The following is a 20149-nucleotide window of genomic DNA, read 5'->3' as shown; positions in this document are numbered from 1 at the left end:
ATATATATATATATATATATATATATATATATATATATATATATATATATTATTTGAAATCATAAAATGAGACATGCTCAAAGAAAATGTGCAAAGTGTGGGAAATATATAATATACATAACAACAAAATTGTACTTTAGGAGACATGGCACCCACCAGTGAGCACCTGGCTAGCATTTGAGGTTATTAGGGGGTGGACACTATACTACGACCCCGTTTAAACCTCAAGAGCTTGCTGCTTGGTCCTGTACACGGAGCACAGATCCCGGAGCTGCTAACGCTATCCTCTCTCCCCCAGCGAGTTTAGACAAGAGTCAGTGTCGTGGGAAATCTTCCAGGAGGTGCAGTCCAGGTAGTATGAAGACTCAGTGCTGCTTTGCATATGAAGGAGATGGATTGGGAGGAAACTGGGAGCTGGGTGCGGCATTTGCGTGGCCTTGTGGGAACAGCGTAACCTCTGCTTAAGCTGCATGTGCAGAACACAATGAGTGTGTGACTTGTGTGATGCTGGAGCTGTCCTGTACTTTTTTATAACCTACATATATGGGTCTATGTACTAATGAGATGGCTTGTGTTCAGTTGTGCTGGAATCCACTGGAACCAATCAGATTTCATCATTTAAACCATCAGTGAACCGGAACCAAGTGCAGGGTCTCTGCTCCAGCATCTTTGTCCCCCCATTCTGAATATTCTACTGAGGATGCAAGTCAGGCTATTAGTCCGTCCTGACTCCATGAAATCTCAGCCACATGCAAGCCCTGCGGTAATAGGTGATAGCAGCCTCAGCCTAACTCCATCCAGTCTACACCCAGTCTACACCCATTTTTTGCCCTGCCCATGGGGCTTAGTCATGGAGGTTGCCACAAGTTTTTGGAAAATGAGGAAAGGAAACAAAAATGTACTTTTTTATTTTCTTTTTTCAAAGTGTTGAGACAAAAAATGAAATCTGCAAAATACTCAGCGTGCTCCCTCTTATCAAAAGCTTGGAGTGTCTACTTTCCAGAAAGGGGTCATTTGGGGTATGTGCGTACTCTCCTGGCATTTTAGGACCTTCCAAACCGTGACAGATAGTCGGGAAATCAAATGTGCAAGTTATTGCTTTTATTAGCTTGAAGGTGCTCATTGGATTTTGGGCCCCCCAAAACAGCTAGGCTTCCAAAAAGTCTCACATATATGGTATCTCCATACTCAGGAGAAGTAGCGGAATGTGTTTTGGGGTGTAATGACATTTATACCCATGACGTGTGTGAACAATATCTTGTTAATGTGTTTAAAAAAAAAAAGAAACTTTTTTTTATCATTTACCAAAAACTTGTGGCAAAAAATAAATTCTTCCATGGACTCAACATGCCTCTCAGCAAACACCTTGGTGTGTCTAATTTCCAAAAATGGGTTATTTGGTGGAGGTGTTCGTACTGTCCTGGCATTTAGCGCTTCAAGATATGAGAGAGGGAAGTCGGAAGTCAGAGCTGCTTAAAAGCTGCGTAAATTCCAGTGTATATACCATAGTTTGTAGACGTTATAACTTTCACACAAACCAATTAATATACACTTATTGTGTGATGCTTGTCCAGAAAATACAAAGTTTCCTGGACATGGCTCAACAGTGCTTAGTCCAACTCAATTTTGTTCCGGGATACCTACAACTGGGGACACCTACAGACAAGCAAGACATACCTGCCTTATTCCAGCACTTCTAAGATTTGGCTGGTCTGGGTTCCAGCACCTGAACACACTGCACCAGGGTTTTTTCAAGTTCCTAATGTCTGCTGATGGCTTGTGTCTGTATTACTGTATTTGTTATTTTTTTGCAAATGTAGAGTCTGTAGTTTAAAACGGAGTTCCAGTCCCCCTAAAAAAAAATTTTTTAAAACCAGATCCGCGATGACATTACAAATATCATTCAAAATTGGAATAATGCAATATTAAAATCATTGTAATTACTTTGCAATTCGTTCATATTAACCAGGATCTGTGAAGCAGGCAGTCACCATGATGGCTGTGGGCATCTGAAGCCCGCAGGTCTTTACTTCCTGAATTCGTGCTGCTGGATATCCCAGCATGCAACACTCGTTCTCGCGCATGCGCAGTACACACAATGCTCGGCGCGACGTGTGCAGTACAGGTTGCCAAAGCAACGGTGGGGACGAATGAAGTTCCCGCCCCCCTCAGGCAACCTGTACAGCACTGCAAGGAAGGCTCGCGAACACAGGAAACCAAAGGAGTCCTGGGACACAGGAAACGACATCCCAAGAGACCTTGCAAATCGCCAATCTACGTAATCGCCTAGGCCAGGGGTAGGCAACCTGCGGCTCTCTAGCTGTTGTGGAACTACATTTCCCATGAGACATTGCAAAATTGACAGTTAGGGCTCGTTCACACTTGGCTGTTTGGCAAGCGTTGGTAAAACGCCCCTATAGCGTTTGGCAAGCGTTGGTCCGGCGTTTGCGGAGCGTTTTTTAACACTCAGCAAACGCTCCGCAAACGCCGCATGCGCGGTTTAGTGGCGGTTGCTAGGCGTTTGCTGAGCGTTAATAACTCCCCACAAACGCCTATAATACAGTTTGAGTGGTGTTACCGCTCCGCAAATGCCCCGCAACCGCGTCGCCACCGCAAACGCCGGCCGGGCGTTTGAGGAGCGGCACCATAGACGAGAATAGGAGGCTTCAAAGCCTCCTGACTCGACCAGAGGCGTCCGTTTTGATGCGACGCAAACGCTCCCGTTAGAACAGCACCATGTGCTGTAATGTGCAGAATTGGCAGAGGCGTTTGGGAAGCGGTAAAAACACTTCCCAAACGCCTCTCTGCCGTCTGCGCACAAGGCTAGTGTGAACGTAGCCTTACAGCTATGACTTGCAGAGGCATGATGGAACTTGTAGTCCTGCAACAGCTGGAGAGCCGCAGGTTGCCTACCCCTGGCCTAGGCGGTCGGGACCGGAACTGCAGGCTTGCAGAGGATAAAAAGGTATGTATAACAAAAAAAAAAAATCCAACTTGTGCTTTTTTTCCCAGGGACTATCTAATAAGGCAAATGAGTAAAAATGGGTGGAACTCCGCTTTAAGTCATCTCTTTTCTTTGCTAACTCAAGTTATTCGAGATGCAAGCTTTTGGGTCCTCTTAGATCCCATCCTCGGTTTCCTTGAGAATTCCATGAAGCCTGGGGAAGGCATTTAAGGGGTTCCAAAAGCATACTTCTTTAGTAACATAAGTTAGTCATGATAAGGTATCACCTAAACTACTTTCTGTATGTGGTTATGGATAAAGCATACGTTTCAGGTGACGGGTACAACATGTCCAGGTCACAATCTCCAGTGTACATTATTCTACAACCTGTTTAGAGCAAGAAATGTTCTCATGTTAAATTCCACGCAAACAGCCGCCCATGCAGTAGAAATACATATATGTTTAATGTTCTGAAGGATGTGTCATCTTTGCTAACCTCTCTTGCAACAAACACATATTTGCTACCCAGTAAGGTCTTGTTCACACGGGCAGCCTAGGCGTGGTCAAACCAGGCGGTTGAGCTGTAGTTTTACCCTCCCCTCATCTGAAAACCTAAACACGGAAATGATGCCACTCTGGGCTGTCATGCAATGGCCACCATCCTTTTTTTTTTTTTTTTTTTTTTCCCCCACTAGTTTTTATTGTTTTTCTGGTTCAATCGTTTTTTTTTCAGTGAAGAAGAATAACAATAAAAGCACTAGGTCTGCCCACGCAGGGGCTTGATTTGACAGTATGGGTGAATACAAAACCAAATACGGTTCCAAAGAAATAAACCGCAACAACAGTGACTAAAGCTAGTAGCTGTAAACAAATGGTGGCTAGCAACGTCAAACCTGGACCAGTAAACAACCTAACAATAGCGCAGTATGAAAAAAAGGAAAAAAGCCGGGCAGGAACCCCACAAAGAACGTCTCCTGAGGGTAACTTTAAAAAAACTGTTTTATTATTATTATTATTATTATTATTATATCTCCTAGATTGTAAGCTCCCAGGATCAGGGCCCTCCTATCCCTCTTGTATTGAACTGCATTGTTGCTGTATTGTCTCCCGTTATATTGTAAAGTGCTGAGCAAACTGTTGGTGCCATAAATCCTGTATAATAATAATAATAATATATAAATCCTGTATAATAATAATAATATGGCGCCAACAGTTTGCTCAGCGCTTTACAATATAACGGGAGACAATACAGCAACAATACAGTTCAATACAAGAGGGTTAGGAGGGCCCTGATCCTGGGAGCTTACAATCTAGGAGGGAGGGGCTAGTGGTACAAAAGGTAGTAACTGTGGGGGATGGACTGGTTGGAAGAGTAGAAGATTCCATTATTAGCTGAGAGCAGGATAGGCTTCCCTGAAGAGATCGGTTTTCAGAGATCGCCTAAAAGTGAGCAGAGTAGGCGATAGTCTGATTTGGGTAGAGAGTTCCAGAGGATGGAGGAAGCTCTGGAGAAGTCCTGGCGACGAGCATGGGAGAAGGAGACAAGGGAGCTAGAGAGCCGGAGGTCTTGTGAGGAGCGGAGAGTACAGTTTGTGTGATATTTGGAGACAAGATGATTGGTGATGTAATTTAGGGCGGAGTTATATATGGCTTTATATGTGATTGTTAATGTTTTCAATTTTATCCATTGGGCAACGGGAAGCCAGTGGAGGGATTGGCAGAGAGGGGTGGAGGACACTGAGTGGAGGTCAGTGGAGGGATTGGTGGAGAGGGATGGAGGACACCGAATGGAAGCCATTGGAGAGATTGGCAGAGAGGGGAGGAGGACACTCAGTGGAGGTCAGTGGAGGGATTGGCAGAGAGGGGTGGAGGACACTGAATGGAGGCCAGTGGAGGGATTGGCAGAGAGGGGTGGAGGACACTGAGTGGAGGCCAGTGGAGGGATTGGTAGAGAGGGGTGGAGGACACTGAATGGAGGTCAGTGGAGGGATTGGCAGAGAGGGATGGAGGACACTGAATGGAGGGATTGGCAGAGAGGGGTGTCAGATACAGAACGGTTAGTAAGGTGGATGAGTCTAAACGTAAACGCGGTATGCAAACGCAGATAAACAGACCTATTTTAACCTACGTTTTCCAGCAGTCAGTTTCCATTGTTCAGAAATGTTTTCCAAACGTCTCGTGTACATGGAGCCTAAATCTCTAATTGGCTGTGCAGTATTTGGGTCTCTTTTGGCAGATAACTCAATTTATTACAATTACATGGATTTCTGCTGTATATTCAGCTGTTTGCCTGGAGTTTTTATTTACCGTAACTATATGTTGTGTTTTTCCAGACTAAGGGGCACCAGGCCAAAATGTTTTCCTTTCCTGGAGAAAATGCAACCCCAGACTCCCTATAGTGCTGGGATCTAGGCACTTGGACACATGATATGTTGGAGAGGATCAGCCAATCTGAACGCTGATTATTCCCTGCAGCAGAGATCACATGACCAAGTACCTAGGCATCCTGATATGTCATCAACAGCGAGCCATGGACATGAGATCTCTGAATGATGATGACATAGCATTGTTTCTACCAAGCAGGCATATTATTTGTTGTGATCAGACAGTCCTAGGACCTAGGCTTGAGGCCGGGGTCAGGTTAATGTTAGGACCAGAGATTGGAGGGTTAAGATTTGGAGATTTAGTTATAGGGGTTGACTGATTAGAGTATCTGTTAATACTTAGTGTTACTAAACCCCGGACCCCGCATTCACTATATCCGCTCTCCCCGGACCCCACATTCACTATATCCGCTCTCCCCGGACCCTGCATTCACTATATCCGCTCTCCCCGGACCCTGCATTCACTATATCCGCTCTCCCCGGACCCCGCATTCACTATATCCGCTCTCCCCGGACCCCGCACTCACTATATCCGCGCTCCCCGGACCCCGCATTCACTATATCCGCTCTCCCCGGACCCCGCACTCACTATATCCGCGCTCCCCGGACCCCGCATTCCCTATATCCGCGCTCCCCGGACCCCGCATTCGCTATATCCGCTCTCCCCTGACCCCGCATTCGCTATATCCGGTCTCCCCGGACCCCGCATTCGCTATATCCGCTCTCCCCGGACCCCGCATTCGCTATATCCGCTCTCCCCGGACCCCGCATTCGCTATATCCGCTCTCCCCGGACCCCGCATTCGCTATATCCGCTCTCCCCGGACCCCGCATTCGCTATATCCGCTCTCCCCGGACCCCGCATTCGCTATATCCGCTCTCCCCGGACCCCGCATTCGCTATATCCGCTCTCCCCGGACCCCGCATTCGCTATATCCGCTCTCCCCGGACCCCGCATTCGCTATATCCGCTCTCCCCGGACCCCGCATTCGCTATATCCGCTCTCCCCGGACCCCGCATTCGCTATATCCGCTCTCCCCGGACCCCGCATTCGCTATATCCGCTCTCCCCGGACCCCGCATTCGCTATATCCGCTCTCCCCGGACCCCGCATTCGCTATATCCGCTCTCCCCGGACCCCGCATTCGCTATATCCGCTCTCCCCGGACCCCGCATTCGCTATATCCGCTCTCCCCGGACCCCGCATTCGCTATATCCGCTCTCCCCGGACCCCGCATTCGCTATATCCGCTCTCCCCGGACCCCGCATTCGCTATATCCGCTCTCCCCGGACCCCGCATTCGCTATATCCGCTCTCCCCGGACCCCGCATTCGCTATATCCGCTCTCCCCGGACCCCGCATTCGCTATATCCGCTCTCCCCGGACCCCGCATTCGCTATATCCGCTCTCCCCGGACCCCGCATTCGCTATATCCGCTCTCCCCGGACCCCGCATTCGCTATATCCGCTCTCCCCGGACCCCGCATTCGCTATATCCGCTCTCCCCGGACCCCGCATTCGCTATATCCGCTCTCCCCGGACCCCGCATTCGCTATATCCGCTCTCCCCGGACCCCGCATTCGCTATATCCGCTCTCCCCGGACCCCGCATTCGCTATATCCGCTCTCCCCGGACCCCGCATTCGCTATATCCGCTCTCCCCGGACCCCGCATTCGCTATATCCGCTCTCCCCGGACCCCGCATTCGCTATATCCGCTCTCCCCGGACCCCGCATTCGCTATATCCGCTCTCCCCGGACCCCGCATTCGCTATATCCGCTCTCCCCGGACCCCGCATTCGCTATATCCGCTCTCCCCGGACCCCGCATTCGCTATATCCGCTCTCCCCGGACCCCGCATTCGCTATATCCGCTCTCCCCGGACCCCGCATTCGCTATATCCGCTCTCCCCGGACCCCGCATTCGCTATATCCGCTCTCCCCGGACCCCGCATTCGCTATATCCGCTCTCCCCGGACCCCGCATTCGCTATATCCGCTCTCCCCGGACCCCGCATTCGCTATATCCGCTCTCCCCGGACCCCGCATTCGCTATATCCGCTCTCCCCGGACCCCGCATTCGCTATATCCGCTCTCCCCGGACCCCGCATTCGCTATATCCGCTCTCCCCGGACCCCGCATTCGCTATATCCGCTCTCCCCGGACCCCGCATTCGCTATATCCGCTCTCCCCGGACCCCGCATTCGCTATATCCGCTCTCCCCGGACCCCGCATTCGCTATATCCGCTCTCCCCGGACCCCGCATTCGCTATATCCGCTCTCCCCGGACCCCGCATTCGCTATATCCGCTCTCCCCGGACCCCGCATTCGCTATATCCGCTCTCCCCGGACCCCGCATTCGCTATATCCGCTCTCCCCGGACCCCGCATTCGCTATATCCGCTCTCCCCGGACCCCGCATTCGCTATATCCGCTCTCCCCGGACCCCGCATTCGCTATATCCGCTCTCCCCGGACCCCGCATTCGCTATATCCGCTCTCCCCGGACCCCGCATTCGCTATATCCGCTCTCCCCGGACCCCGCATTCGCTATATCCGCTCTCCCCGGACCCCGCATTCGCTATATCCGCTCTCCCCGGACCCCGCATTCGCTATATCCGCTCTCCCCGGACCCCGCATTCGCTATATCCGCTCTCCCCGGACCCCGCATTCGCTATATCCGCTCTCCCCGGACCCCGCATTCGCTATATCCGCTCTCCCCGGACCCCGCATTCGCTATATCCGCTCTCCCCGGACCCCGCATTCGCTATATCCGCTCTCCCCGGACCCCGCATTCGCTATATCCGCTCTCCCCGGACCCCGCATTCGCTATATCCGCTCTCCCCGGACCCCGCATTCGCTATATCCGCTCTCCCCGGACCCCGCATTCGCTATATCCGCTCTCCCCGGACCCCGCATTCGCTATATCCGCTCTCCCCGGACCCCGCATTCGCTATATCCGCTCTCCCCGGACCCCGCATTCGCTATATCCGCTCTCCCCGGACCCCGCATTCGCTATATCCGCTCTCCCCGGACCCCGCATTCGCTATATCCGCTCTCCCCGGACCCCGCATTCGCTATATCCGCTCTCCCCGGACCCCGCATTCGCTATATCCGCTCTCCCCGGACCCCGCATTCGCTATATCCGCTCTCCCCGGACCCCGCATTCGCTATATCCGCTCTCCCCGGACCCCGCATTCGCTATATCCGCTCTCCCCGGACCCCGCATTCGCTATATCCGCTCTCCCCGGACCCCGCATTCGCTATATCCGCTCTCCCCGGACCCCGCATTCGCTATATCCGCTCTCCCCGGACCCCGCATTCGCTATATCCGCTCTCCCCGGACCCCGCATTCGCTATATCCGCTCTCCCCGGACCCCGCATTCGCTATATCCGCTCTCCCCGGACCCCGCATTCGCTATATCCGCTCTCCCCGGACCCCGCATTCGCTATATCCGCTCTCCCCGGACCCCGCATTCGCTATATCCGCTCTCCCCGGACCCCGCATTCGCTATATCCGCTCTCCCCGGACCCCGCATTCGCTATATCCGCTCTCCCCGGACCCCGCATTCGCTATATCCGCTCTCCCCGGACCCCGCATTCGCTATATCCGCTCTCCCCGGACCCCGCATTCGCTATATCCGCTCTCCCCGGACCCCGCATTCGCTATATCCGCTCTCCCCGGACCCCGCATTCGCTATATCCGCTCTCCCCGGACCCCGCATTCGCTATATCCGCTCTCCCCGGACCCCGCATTCGCTATATCCGCTCTCCCCGGACCCCGCATTCGCTATATCCGCTCTCCCCGGACCCCGCATTCGCTATATCCGCTCTCCCCGGACCCCGCATTCGCTATATCCGCTCTCCCCGGACCCCGCATTCGCTATATCCGCTCTCCCCGGACCCCGCATTCGCTATATCCGCTCTCCCCGGACCCCGCATTCGCTATATCCGCTCTCCCCGGACCCCGCATTCGCTATATCCGCTCTCCCCGGACCCCGCATTCGCTATATCCGCTCTCCCCGGACCCCGCATTCGCTATATCCGCTCTCCCCGGACCCCGCATTCGCTATATCCGCTCTCCCCGGACCCCGCATTCGCTATATCCGCTCTCCCCGGACCCCGCATTCGCTATATCCGCTCTCCCCGGACCCCGCATTCGCTATATCCGCTCTCCCCGGACCCCGCATTCGCTATATCCGCTCTCCCCGGACCCCGCATTCGCTATATCCGCTCTCCCCGGACCCCGCATTCGCTATATCCGCTCTCCCCGGACCCCGCATTCGCTATATCCGCTCTCCCCGGACCCCGCATTCGCTATATCCGCTCTCCCCGGACCCCGCATTCGCTATATCCGCTCTCCCCGGACCCCGCATTCGCCATATCCGCTCTCCCCTGGACCCGCATTCGCCTATCCCCGCCTCCCCGGACCCCGCATTCGCTATACCCGCGCTCCCCGGACCCCGCACTCGCTATACCCGCGCTCCCCGGACCCCGCACTCGCTATATCCGCGCTCCCCGGACCCCGCACTCCCTATATCCGCGCTCCCCGGACCCCGCACTCCCTATATCCGCGCTCCCCGGACCCCGCATTCCCTATATCCGCGCTCCCCGGACCCCGCATTCCCTATATCCGCTCTCCCCGGACCCCGCATTCCCTATATCCGCTCTCCCCGGACCCCGCATTCCCTATATCCGCTCTCCCCGGACCCCGCATTCACTATATCCGCTCTCCTTGGACCCCGCATTCCCTATATCCGCTCTCCCCGGACCCTGCATTCACTAAAGCTAACCTATCAGTGTTCAGGAGAGCACTGGTTAAAGCTTGGAGGAGGAGTTTTCTTTCTGCTCTAGCAGGATGCAGAACCCCTGACCTCTTTCTGGACAGTGCTGTTTGGCCATGTGCTGATCACATGCACTCTCCCTTTTTTTTTTTTTTCTACATTTCTTCAGATACTTCCTGATTTCCATGCCTAGACAAACAAGGTCATACATCCTAGCAGTCTTCAGGAGGGGATGGAGGGTTCTCAGCTCAGCCTATGCCTGAGCTAATTGCAGATTGATTCCAGGAAATAGATTTATTATTTTTTTATTTCAGGTACTTATATTGCGCCATCAATTTACGCAGCGCTTTACATATATATTGTACATTCACATCAGTCCCTAACCCACAAGGGGTGTACAATCTAAGGTCCCTAACTTACATTCATACATACACATGCTAGGGCCAATATAGACTGGAGCTAAGTAACCTACCAGCATGTCTTTGGAGTGTGGGATGAAACCGGAGGAAACCCACGCAGGCACAGGGAGCACATGCAAACTCCAGGCAGGTGGTGTTGTGGTTGAGATTTGAACCAAGGACTCTAGTACTTGCAGGTGGCAGTGCTAAGCACTTAGCCACTGTGCTGCCCCATAGAACCCTGTTTGGCCGTGGATAAAGAAGCAGCAGCTGTGTCTGGTAATGACACTCATTCTGTCATCTCATGTCTATGTGCAGGTCTTTGGGGTTGATTTACTAAAAGTAATTAGACGAGGGGCGGACTGACAACTCATGGGGCCCCCGGGCAATAGGGGATCATGGGGCCCCTGTGTCCTTGCCCAAACTCAAAAAAGCCTATGAAAAAGGTACCAGGGGCATCTCATGGGGCCCCCTACTGACCTCGGGCAGTGCCTGAGTTTCCAAATGGTCAGTCCGCCCCTGAATTAGACTGTGCACTTTGCAAAGTGCAGTTGCTCCAGAGCTTAGTATATGAGCAGAAGCTCTTCTGACTTCCATCATCCAATCATGTGCAAGCAAAAATGTTTATCTTTTATTTTCCTTGCACGTGATTGGGTGTTCTTGGCAAAGGGAAGCTTTGCTTCATTTACTAAATCTGGAGCAACCCGCACTTTCAGAACGCAACTGCGCTTTGCAAAGTGCATAGTTTGTTTTGCCTTTAGTAAATCGACCCCCTTTGTTCCAAACAATTTAGGCCCCCACCCCCCCACACCTGTTTTATTCAGTAGGATTTACTGTGATAGATATATATATATATATATATTTACTAATGACGATCTGCTCAGAAATTCATCTTCTGCATCCTCGCAGGTCTCTGTCGCAAGAACGACCGACGGCCAGTCCGTTCATACACCACCGACAAAAGGAACTTGTCAACCACTGCAACCTGCTGCAAGAGCACTACCACCAGTGCTATGTGAAAGGTGGGACTACCTCCCTGCTGGGGGATCTAAGAGAAGCTTCTAATTTTGATTTCCAGGATTGGCCTGATGTATGTCAGGACAAAAAAAACATGCAGCACCTTTTTTTTTTTTTTTTTTTTTTCCTTCTTCATATACTCCTACAATTTACAAAAATACAAAGGGAGGAAATGCAAATTAGGAAAAGGGATATGGACGGGGGTACTTGAGTTTCAGGGTCCTCAGTCTCCCAAGGAAGCTGCCCTGGGTGTGTGGGGGGTATTCTCTATACTATAGGGGGGAGACTCTCCTTCTGTGCTGAACCACCTCCTTATCCTCCGAACCCCCCGCTCTCCCAACTCACCCGGGCGTCCAGGAGCTTCAATACAGCTAGTCAGCCAATAGTCACCTGGGCGCTCAAGCGCTCTTCATTTGCCGCCACCTCCTGCTCACCGGTACCCAGGATCTTTAAGTTCCCCATGTGCCAACACTGCTGCTAGCCCTTTATGTCTGGAGGAAAAGAAATGTCATCTCCAAACACGGAAAGGTTTCTTCACAGTGAGAGCTGTGAGAATGTGGAATAGACTCCCTCCAGAGTTGGTTGTGGCCAGCTCAGTGGATTGCTGTAGGAAAGTCCTGGATTCTTTCTTGGATACACAGAATATAACTGGATGTAACATTTATAGGGAAAGTTTATCCAGGGAATATCCGATTGCCTCTCGGGGGATCAGGAAGGAATTTTTTCCCCTGCAGGAGCAAATTGGATCGTGCTTTGCTGGGGTTTTTTTTTTTGCCTTCCTCTGGATCAACTGTGAGTGTGTTTTTGTTTTTTGTTTTTAATGGTTGAACTGGATGGACTTTTGTCATTTTTCAGCCAGACTAACTATGTAACTATAAAAATATGTGCAGCGCTGCACATATTTTTATATGTATTCACAAGGCTTTATCTGGTTTCCTTGAGTGTCCAGCTGCTTATCCAGAAGAGCGCTCACTTTTATTGCTATTCTATTCTCAACTATGTAACTATGTAGCCCGCCAATACACCCTGGGCTCGGCTCCTGCTGCGTCTGGGCTCCGGCGCCTCGCTCCTCCAGCTCAGGTCTGCAGCCGTCGCCACCTGCATCTTGGGCCCAATGTGGACCCCACAGGGCTCCCAGGGTACCTGCCCGCTTCACGGGATCTTTAAGTTTAGTCCATGTGGACTGAGTTCTAGGCAGCTCTCTGTCCCTTCGGTTCCTCCAGCGGCGGGCGCCCGGAGCTCGCAATACATGCGGCCTCACAGCGCCGTGTTCGGGCACTTTCCCCCCCCCCCTCAAAAATGTGCAGCACATTTTTTCAATACATGCACTTTTTTTTATAGCTTAAAAGGGTAACTCCACTTTCATGAGAAAAAAATAGTAAATCAAAAAAATAATATAGCATACACAATTGTGACACAAGTCACCCGAAAGCACGCCCAATAGAAGCTGGAATGCTTGGGTGTGGTGACGTCACGTATAGATTCCTATGGTCCTTCCATTGTCGGCGCTCCCTCCTCTCCCCAATAACTTTTTTTATAGCTTATAAGGATAACTCCACTTTCATGAGAAAAAAATAATATAACATATGCAATTGTGACACAAGTCATATTGTAATTGACTGTTATTATAATTACCTTTCCTTTCCTTTTCAATCTGCAGCTATGTAATTTTCTGTAAAATGCAATATGGCTACCTGGAGGCGTTTTGTGCACAGATGTATACAGAACACCCCGCACAAATGTCATTTCCTGCTGGTGTGATTGACTCACTGTACTAAGATACAAGTCAGATGTTTGGCATCCCCTGCAACAAAAATGGCATTTTTGGTGAGGTACTTCCAAAAGGAAATCACGTCTAAAGGGGTGCAGACCCTGCCACTTTTGTCATTAGAACCCTGCAGGTGTAGCAGCTGATTGAGAATTATGAAGTTATTCCCGTACAGATTCATTCTTTACATGGACACAGACAAACAGCTATTTCTTCAAAAAAACAATTAGCAAGAATCTGCAACAAAGTTTGTGAACATCATTGCAATGTACAGTGGGGCAAAAAAGTATTTAGTCACCACCAATTGGGCAAGTTCTCTCACTTACAAAGATGAGAGAGGCCTGTAATTGGCATCATAGGTAGACCTCAATTATGAGAGACAAGATGAGAAAACAAATCCAGACAATCACATTGGCTGATCTGGAAAGAATTTATTTGCAAATTATGGTGGAAAATAAGTATTTGGTCACCTACAAACAAGCAAGATTTCTGGCTCTCACAGACCTGTACCTTCTTCTTTAAGAGGCTCCTCTGTCCTGCACTCATTACCTGTATCAATGGCACCTGTTTGAGGTTGAGGACAGGTGTCTTTTATACTGATAACAAGTTCAAACAGTCCACTCCAAACTCCACTGTGGTGAAGACCAAAGAGCTGTCGAAGGACACCAGAAACACAATTGTAGACCTGCACCAGGCTGGGGAGACTGAATCTGCAATAGGCAAGCAGCTTGGTGTGAACAAGTCAACTGTGGGAGCAATAATTAGAAAATGGAAGACATACAAGACCACTGATAATCTCCCTCCATCTGGGGCTCCACGCAAGATCTCACCCCCTGGGGTCAAAATGATCACAAGAACGATGAGCAAAAATCCCAGGACCACACGGGGGGACCTAGTGAATGACCTGCAGAGAGCTGGGACCAACGTAACAAAGGCTACCATCAGTAACACACTACGCCGCCAGGGACTCAGATCCTGCAGTGCCAGACGTGTCCCCCTGCTTAAGCCAGTACATGGCCGGGCCCGTCTGAAGTTTGCTAGAGAGCATTTGGATGATCCAGAAGCGGATTGGGAGAATGTCATATGGTCAGATGAAACCAAAATAGAACTGTTTGGTAGAAACACAACGCGTCGTGTTTGGAGGAGAGAGAATGCTGAGTTGCATCCAAAGAACACCATACCTACTGTGAAGCATGGCGGTGGCAGCATCATGCTTTGGGGCTGTTTCTCCGCAAAGGGACCAGGACGACTGATCCATGTACAGGACAGAATGAATGGGGCCATGTATCGTGAGATTTTGAGTGCAAACCTCCTTCCATCAGCTGGGTCTTCCAACATGACAATGATCCCAAACATACTGCCCGGGCAACGAAGGAGTGGCTTCGTAAGAAGCATTTCAAGGTCCTGGAATGGCCTAGCCAGTCTCCAGATCTCAACCCCATAGAAAACCTTTGGAGGGAGTTGAAAGTCCGTGTTGCCCAGCGACAGCCCCAAAACATCACTGCTCTAGAGGAGATCTGCATGGAGGATGGGCCAACATACCAGCAACAGTGTGTGCCAACCTTGTGAAGACTTCCAGGAAACGTCTGACCTCTGTCATTGCCAACAAAGGATATATAACAAAGTATTGACATGAACTTTTCATATTCACCAAATACTTATTTTCCACCATAATTTGCAAATAAATTCTTTCCAGATCAGCCAATGGGATTGTCTGGATTTGTTTTCTCATTTTGTCTCTCATAGTTGAGGTCTCCCTATGATGCCAATTACAGGCCTCTCTCATCTTTGTAAGTGGGAGAACTTGTACAATTGGTGGTGACTAAATACTTTTTTGCCCCACTGTATATTGATCACCCAGAGGGGAATATTTTTTTTTTCTCAAAAGTGGAGTTACTCTTTAACTATGCTGCAAGTACATAAAAATGTGTGTAACGGAACCGACCCCAGACTGCGCTTGGGTATTTCCATTAGACTACCGCTTCCCCGTCCGAACACCGACCACAGACACCACAGCCCACCAAACAAGACGACTAGAGGACACCAGTCTTGAAGTAAACCAGGAAATAGCCTAGTTTATTTTAACAGATACGAGATATATACATTCAAGGGAACAACCCCCCCCCCCCCCCCGCATAATGACACAGGGCGGGGCAATCTACATTTAGTAAAGAGACACCAACAGACGGTCCCATCAGGAGGGAAGGTTGCTAGAGACCCCCCCCCATGAAGCGAATACACATAAACACATACATCTCATAATAGTTTGCTTCCAAGCAAGACACACAATAGAACAATGGGATGCAACCACATGGCATTAATCCACAAACCCCCCACCCCAATATTAGGACAGATCACCCTTTACCCCTAACAGGCACAGGGTGACTTACACACAATAGGGATATGGGGAGCTGAAACAGGGGTCTCCCCACCTCTCCAAAGTGAGCTGTGTTCCATGGGCCCCCCATCCAAAGTGACTCCCATTACAGTGTGTTGATCATACTTTAATCCAGTGTGCTGCTAACTTCCTGTTTGAGTGACAACACAGCCTCTCCTCTACAGGGATCACAAGAAGTGTTGTCAGTCCAGCCTGAGTTCTCTCCTGCTGGACTCCCAAGTTTATTAAAGCCATTCCCATGATACTAATCTGCCTTATTTTTCCAGCCATGTTCAAAGCTCTTCAGCAGTCACTCTGGGTGTCACACCAGGACCTCCTGACGGCGGTGGATTATTGTGAAGAGCAGCTGCAGGAGATCGATATCACCAACTTCCTGATGACGCTGTGTGGCCATCTCCGATGCTTCCGAGAGACACAGGGATCTCCCGGAGCCTCTCCAAGCGGACGGGTGCAAAAGGCCAGCTTCCGCATCGGCAGCCTGGAGCAAGAAGATGAGGTGGTGGCTAAGGATGGGTCTGTCCTGCTCTCAGAGTCCAGGTATTGACTAGGAACCATTACAGGTTCCTCCAGTTTTCAGTACACATCCACTGCTTCATGGTACTGATTCTGGGTAATGTGGGAAGTTGCCTTTCAACTGAATCAGACACTGTAGCTTTTTTTTTTTTGCTTTTCATAAATGTTTTTTAATCCAGGTTTTAATGTTTGCTTTATATCTGCAATGACTGTAATACAGGAGAGAAGTGACAAGCCCATCTACTCATGGAGATTCAGCCCGGGTTCACATACATGCGGTGCGGTATATCACTTGTGATGCGCACAGGAACCGCACCACATTCCCTGCAGATCACATGTGATTTGTGTGCGGTGCGATCGGAGCCGTACATTTTGTATGGCTCTAATCGCACCGCACCCGCACCAAAAAGGTGCAGGACCCTTTTTTGGGTCCGCACTAGAATCAAATCGCATGGGTATTCACACCTACGCGATCCGATTCTGCACATCGCACCGCATTTTGCGGACCGCTTTCGGAGTGTTGTTAACATACACACCCGCAGCGGTTCGCATGAACGGGGTGCGATTCTGATACGAATTTGCTATTTCCGCACCGCATCAGGGTAAACCAGGGCTAAAGGATAAGTTCACCCTTTACAAATAAATAAATAAATGCACATCTTTTTGCAGGTAAAAAGAAAATGTGCATTTATTATTTTTTTTACACTACAATCTGTAAGGCATTGCACTCGCAATTAACATTTCGCAGGTGCAATGCCTGCATTCTGCACTGGCAGCCAGTTACTGAATGGCAGGAAGAATCATTGGACTACGTTTGCACTTACCGGTGCCCTTGCAGTTCATTGAGAACTAAAAGCCATTGGCCGTGGCAGCAGACGGTACTTGTAGTCCATTCATTAACAGAACCCTGAATGAATGACGTTGGCATGTGGGCGGAGCTCTGGACTGCTGCGCTGTTTTTAAATAAGTGACAACGGGTGCGGGAGAAGATCTCTGGCCTGCTGTTACATGGAAGGGAGGGCAGAGGATACAGGAGCTGGTACATGTTAAACATTCCACCCTAAATACGGGTGGAACATGTTCCATTTGTGAACTTAGCCAATAAAGCTATCATAGCATCTTTGGGTTAGTCAAAGAGGATTTGTGGTGACAAACTCCACTACACAGACTAACACTGTTTTCATGCTGGCCCTCACGTGATCAGTGGCGGCTCCAGGGAAGAGGAAGGCTCGCCCAATAGAAGCTGGAATACTTGGGAGTGGTGACATCACGCCTTGATTTCTATGGTCCTTCCATTGTCTGCTCTTCCTCCTCTCCCCTGCAGCCACTGCTGACTAACGATACCTGGGCTCCTTAGCGCTCTTCATTTGCCATCAAACTCCTCCTCACCGCGATCCTCAAGTCCCCAACGTGTCAACACTGCTTCTAGCCCGCCGATCCAGCCCTGGCTCGGCTCGTGCTTTGTATGGGCTGCAGCACCGGCTCCCCGGCGCCTCGCTCCTCCAGCCCGGGTCTGTAGCTGTCGCCATCAACGTCTTGGGCCCAGCGGGGACCACACATGGTTCCCAGGGTACGTGTCCGCTTCACGGGATCTTTGAGTTTAGTCCATGTGGGCTGAGGTCTAGGCGGCGTTCCCTCTCTTCAGTTCCTCCAGCAGCGGGTGCCAGGAGCTCGCAATACATGCAGAATGCCGGCGCCATGTTACGGCCCTTACCCCCTCAAAAACATGCAGCATGTTTTTTCAATACGTGCACCTTTTTATATCGTACAAGGATAACTCCACTTTCATGAGAAAAAAAAATAGTAAATTAAAAAAAATAAATAAGATCGCATGCACAATTGTGACACAAGTCACCCGAAAGCACGCCCAATAGAAGCTGGAATGCTTGGGAGTGGTAACGTCACGCATAGATTCCTATGGTCCTTCCATTGTCGGCACTCCCTCCTCTCCCCTGCAGCCACTGCTGACTGACAGAGGGGAGCCGGATCACTTGATGGGACCTGAGCAGAATGAAAAAAATATATATATTTACATATTTTTTACACAGGTTAGTCATCTAAGGTGTTCGGGGGGGGGGGGGGGGGGGGGGGGATTAGTTCGGTTTGGCCTGAAATTCCACTTTAAGCGAACCTATGCTTTGTTCCCAGCTTCACATACTTTCCTTGATTTTGCTTCCCTGTCTCTGACTACTTGGAGTGCAGAGATTTACCCAATACTTGTGGGTATAAGTAAGTAGAGGGGATGTGACATGCTACCCTTTCTAGTGCCTATTCCTTCCACTCAGTGATTGACTGCTCAGGCACCCAGCAGTGTCACATGAGAGCAGAAGACTTCAGACTTCTCTTTGCTCCTGGCGGCAAGATGGAGTGGCTAGGAAGTGAATAGTCAGTACATTATATGGCCTAAAGTTTCTCAACACCCACATAGCTTGGTGGACATGGGAATCCAAAGCCATCTGCCCTCGCATGGAGGTGGCCTCCCTTTGTGGCTTGGTGGACATTGGAATCCAAAGCCATCTGCACTGGTATGGAGGTGGCCTCCCTTTGTGGCTTGGTCAACATGGAAATCCAAAGCCATCTGTACTGGTATGGAGGCGACCTCCCTTTGTGGCTTGGTGGACATGGGAATCCAAGGCCATCTGCACTGGTATGGAGGTGGCATAGTGAACATTGGAATCCAAAAGCATCCTCCACTCTTCTGGGAAAACTTTCCACAAGTATTTGGAGTGTGCGGTGATTGCGGCAAGATGGAGTGGCTAGGAAGTGAATAGTCAGTACATTATATGGCCTAAAGTTTCTCAACACCCACATAGCTTGGTGGACATGGGAATCCAAAGCCATCTGCCCTCGCATGGAGGTGGCCTCCCTTTGTGGCTTGGTGGACATTGGAATCCAAAGCCATCTGCACTGGTATGGAGGTGGCCTCCCTTTGTGGCTTGGTGGACATGGAAATCCAAAGCCATCTGCCCTTGCATGGAGGTGGCCTCCCTTTGTGGCTTGGTGGACATGGAAATCCAAAGCCATCTGTTCTGGCATGGAGGCGACCTCCCTTTGTGGCTTGGTGGACATGGAAATCCAAAGCCATCTGTTCTGGCATGGAGGCGACCTCCCTTTGTGGCTTGGTGGACATGGAAATCCAAAGCCATTTGTTCTGGTATGGAGGTGACCTCCCTTTGTGGCATAGTGGACATTGAAATCCAAAAGCATCCTCCACTCTTCTGGGAAAACTTTCCTCAAGTATTTGGAGTGTGCGGTGATTGGTGCCTATTTGTGAGTTTAGGTATTGACATTGGACATGATCTGGTTCAATATTGCTGTTCCAATTCATCCTAAAGATGAATTGGAAAAGCATTGGTCATTCACAGTAGATTTGTGGCTTGTCGCTTGCGAATGGAAAACAAATTTCATATGCTTGACTGAGGCAGTTGTCCAGAAACAAATTAGTTGTTGGAACAGCTTAAATGCATTTTAACTGAATGATCTTCCCTCTTGGTCTCTTCTTCTGTTAGTGTGGATACAGAGGAGTACATTGAACAGGACCTCCAAGTGGTCTCCACCCCAGAACCCAGCGTCCATCCGGAGTTGCAGCTGTCTGTCCTGGAATCTGGACATCCATGTGAGGTGTCTCCGGACCTTCATCGGGTCATTCAGGTGAGGTGTCTCCGGACCTTCGTCGGGTCATTCAGGGGAGGTGTCTCCGGACCTTCGTCGGGTCATTCAGGTGAGGTGTATCTGGACCTTCGTCGGGTCATTCAGGTGAGGTGTCTCCGGACCTTCGTCGGGTCATTCAGGTGAGGTGTCTCCGGACCTTCGTCGGGTCATTCAGGTGAGGTGTATCTGGACCTTCGTCGGGTCATTCAGGTGAGGTGTCTCCGGACCTTCGTCGGGTCATTCAGGTGAGGTGTCTCCGGACCTTTGTCGGGTCATTCAGGTGAGGTGTCTCCGGACCGTC

At 50.4% G+C, this 20149-nt stretch overlaps 1 protein-coding gene across 1 annotated transcript in view; it reads left to right on the top strand.

Moving 5' to 3' along the window:
• Positions 1 to 294: 294 nt before the first annotated feature.
• The window catches only part of LOC149428525 (KICSTOR complex protein SZT2-like), a gene marked incomplete at its 3' end in the record, with an annotated part of 69874 nt that continues 50019 nt past the window's right edge, over positions 295 to 20149 (top strand). Inside the window, exons 1-4 of the mRNA XM_089667302.1 lie at positions 295 to 352; positions 11411 to 11523; positions 15951 to 16221; positions 19707 to 19848. Of these exons, the coding sequence (XP_089523428.1) occupies positions 15953 to 16221; positions 19707 to 19848 (411 nt within the window). The remainder of the gene's footprint in view (positions 353 to 11410; positions 11524 to 15950; positions 16222 to 19706; positions 19849 to 20149) is intronic.

Source organism: Staurois parvus, unplaced genomic scaffold (genome assembly GCF_062004578.1).
Source record: "Staurois parvus isolate SC_StPar_1 unplaced genomic scaffold, SC_StPar_1.0 ptg003163l, whole genome shotgun sequence".
Classification (NCBI taxonomy): domain Eukaryota; kingdom Metazoa; phylum Chordata; class Amphibia; order Anura; family Ranidae; genus Staurois; species Staurois parvus.
This window is presented reverse-complemented; position numbering and strand designations above follow the sequence as displayed.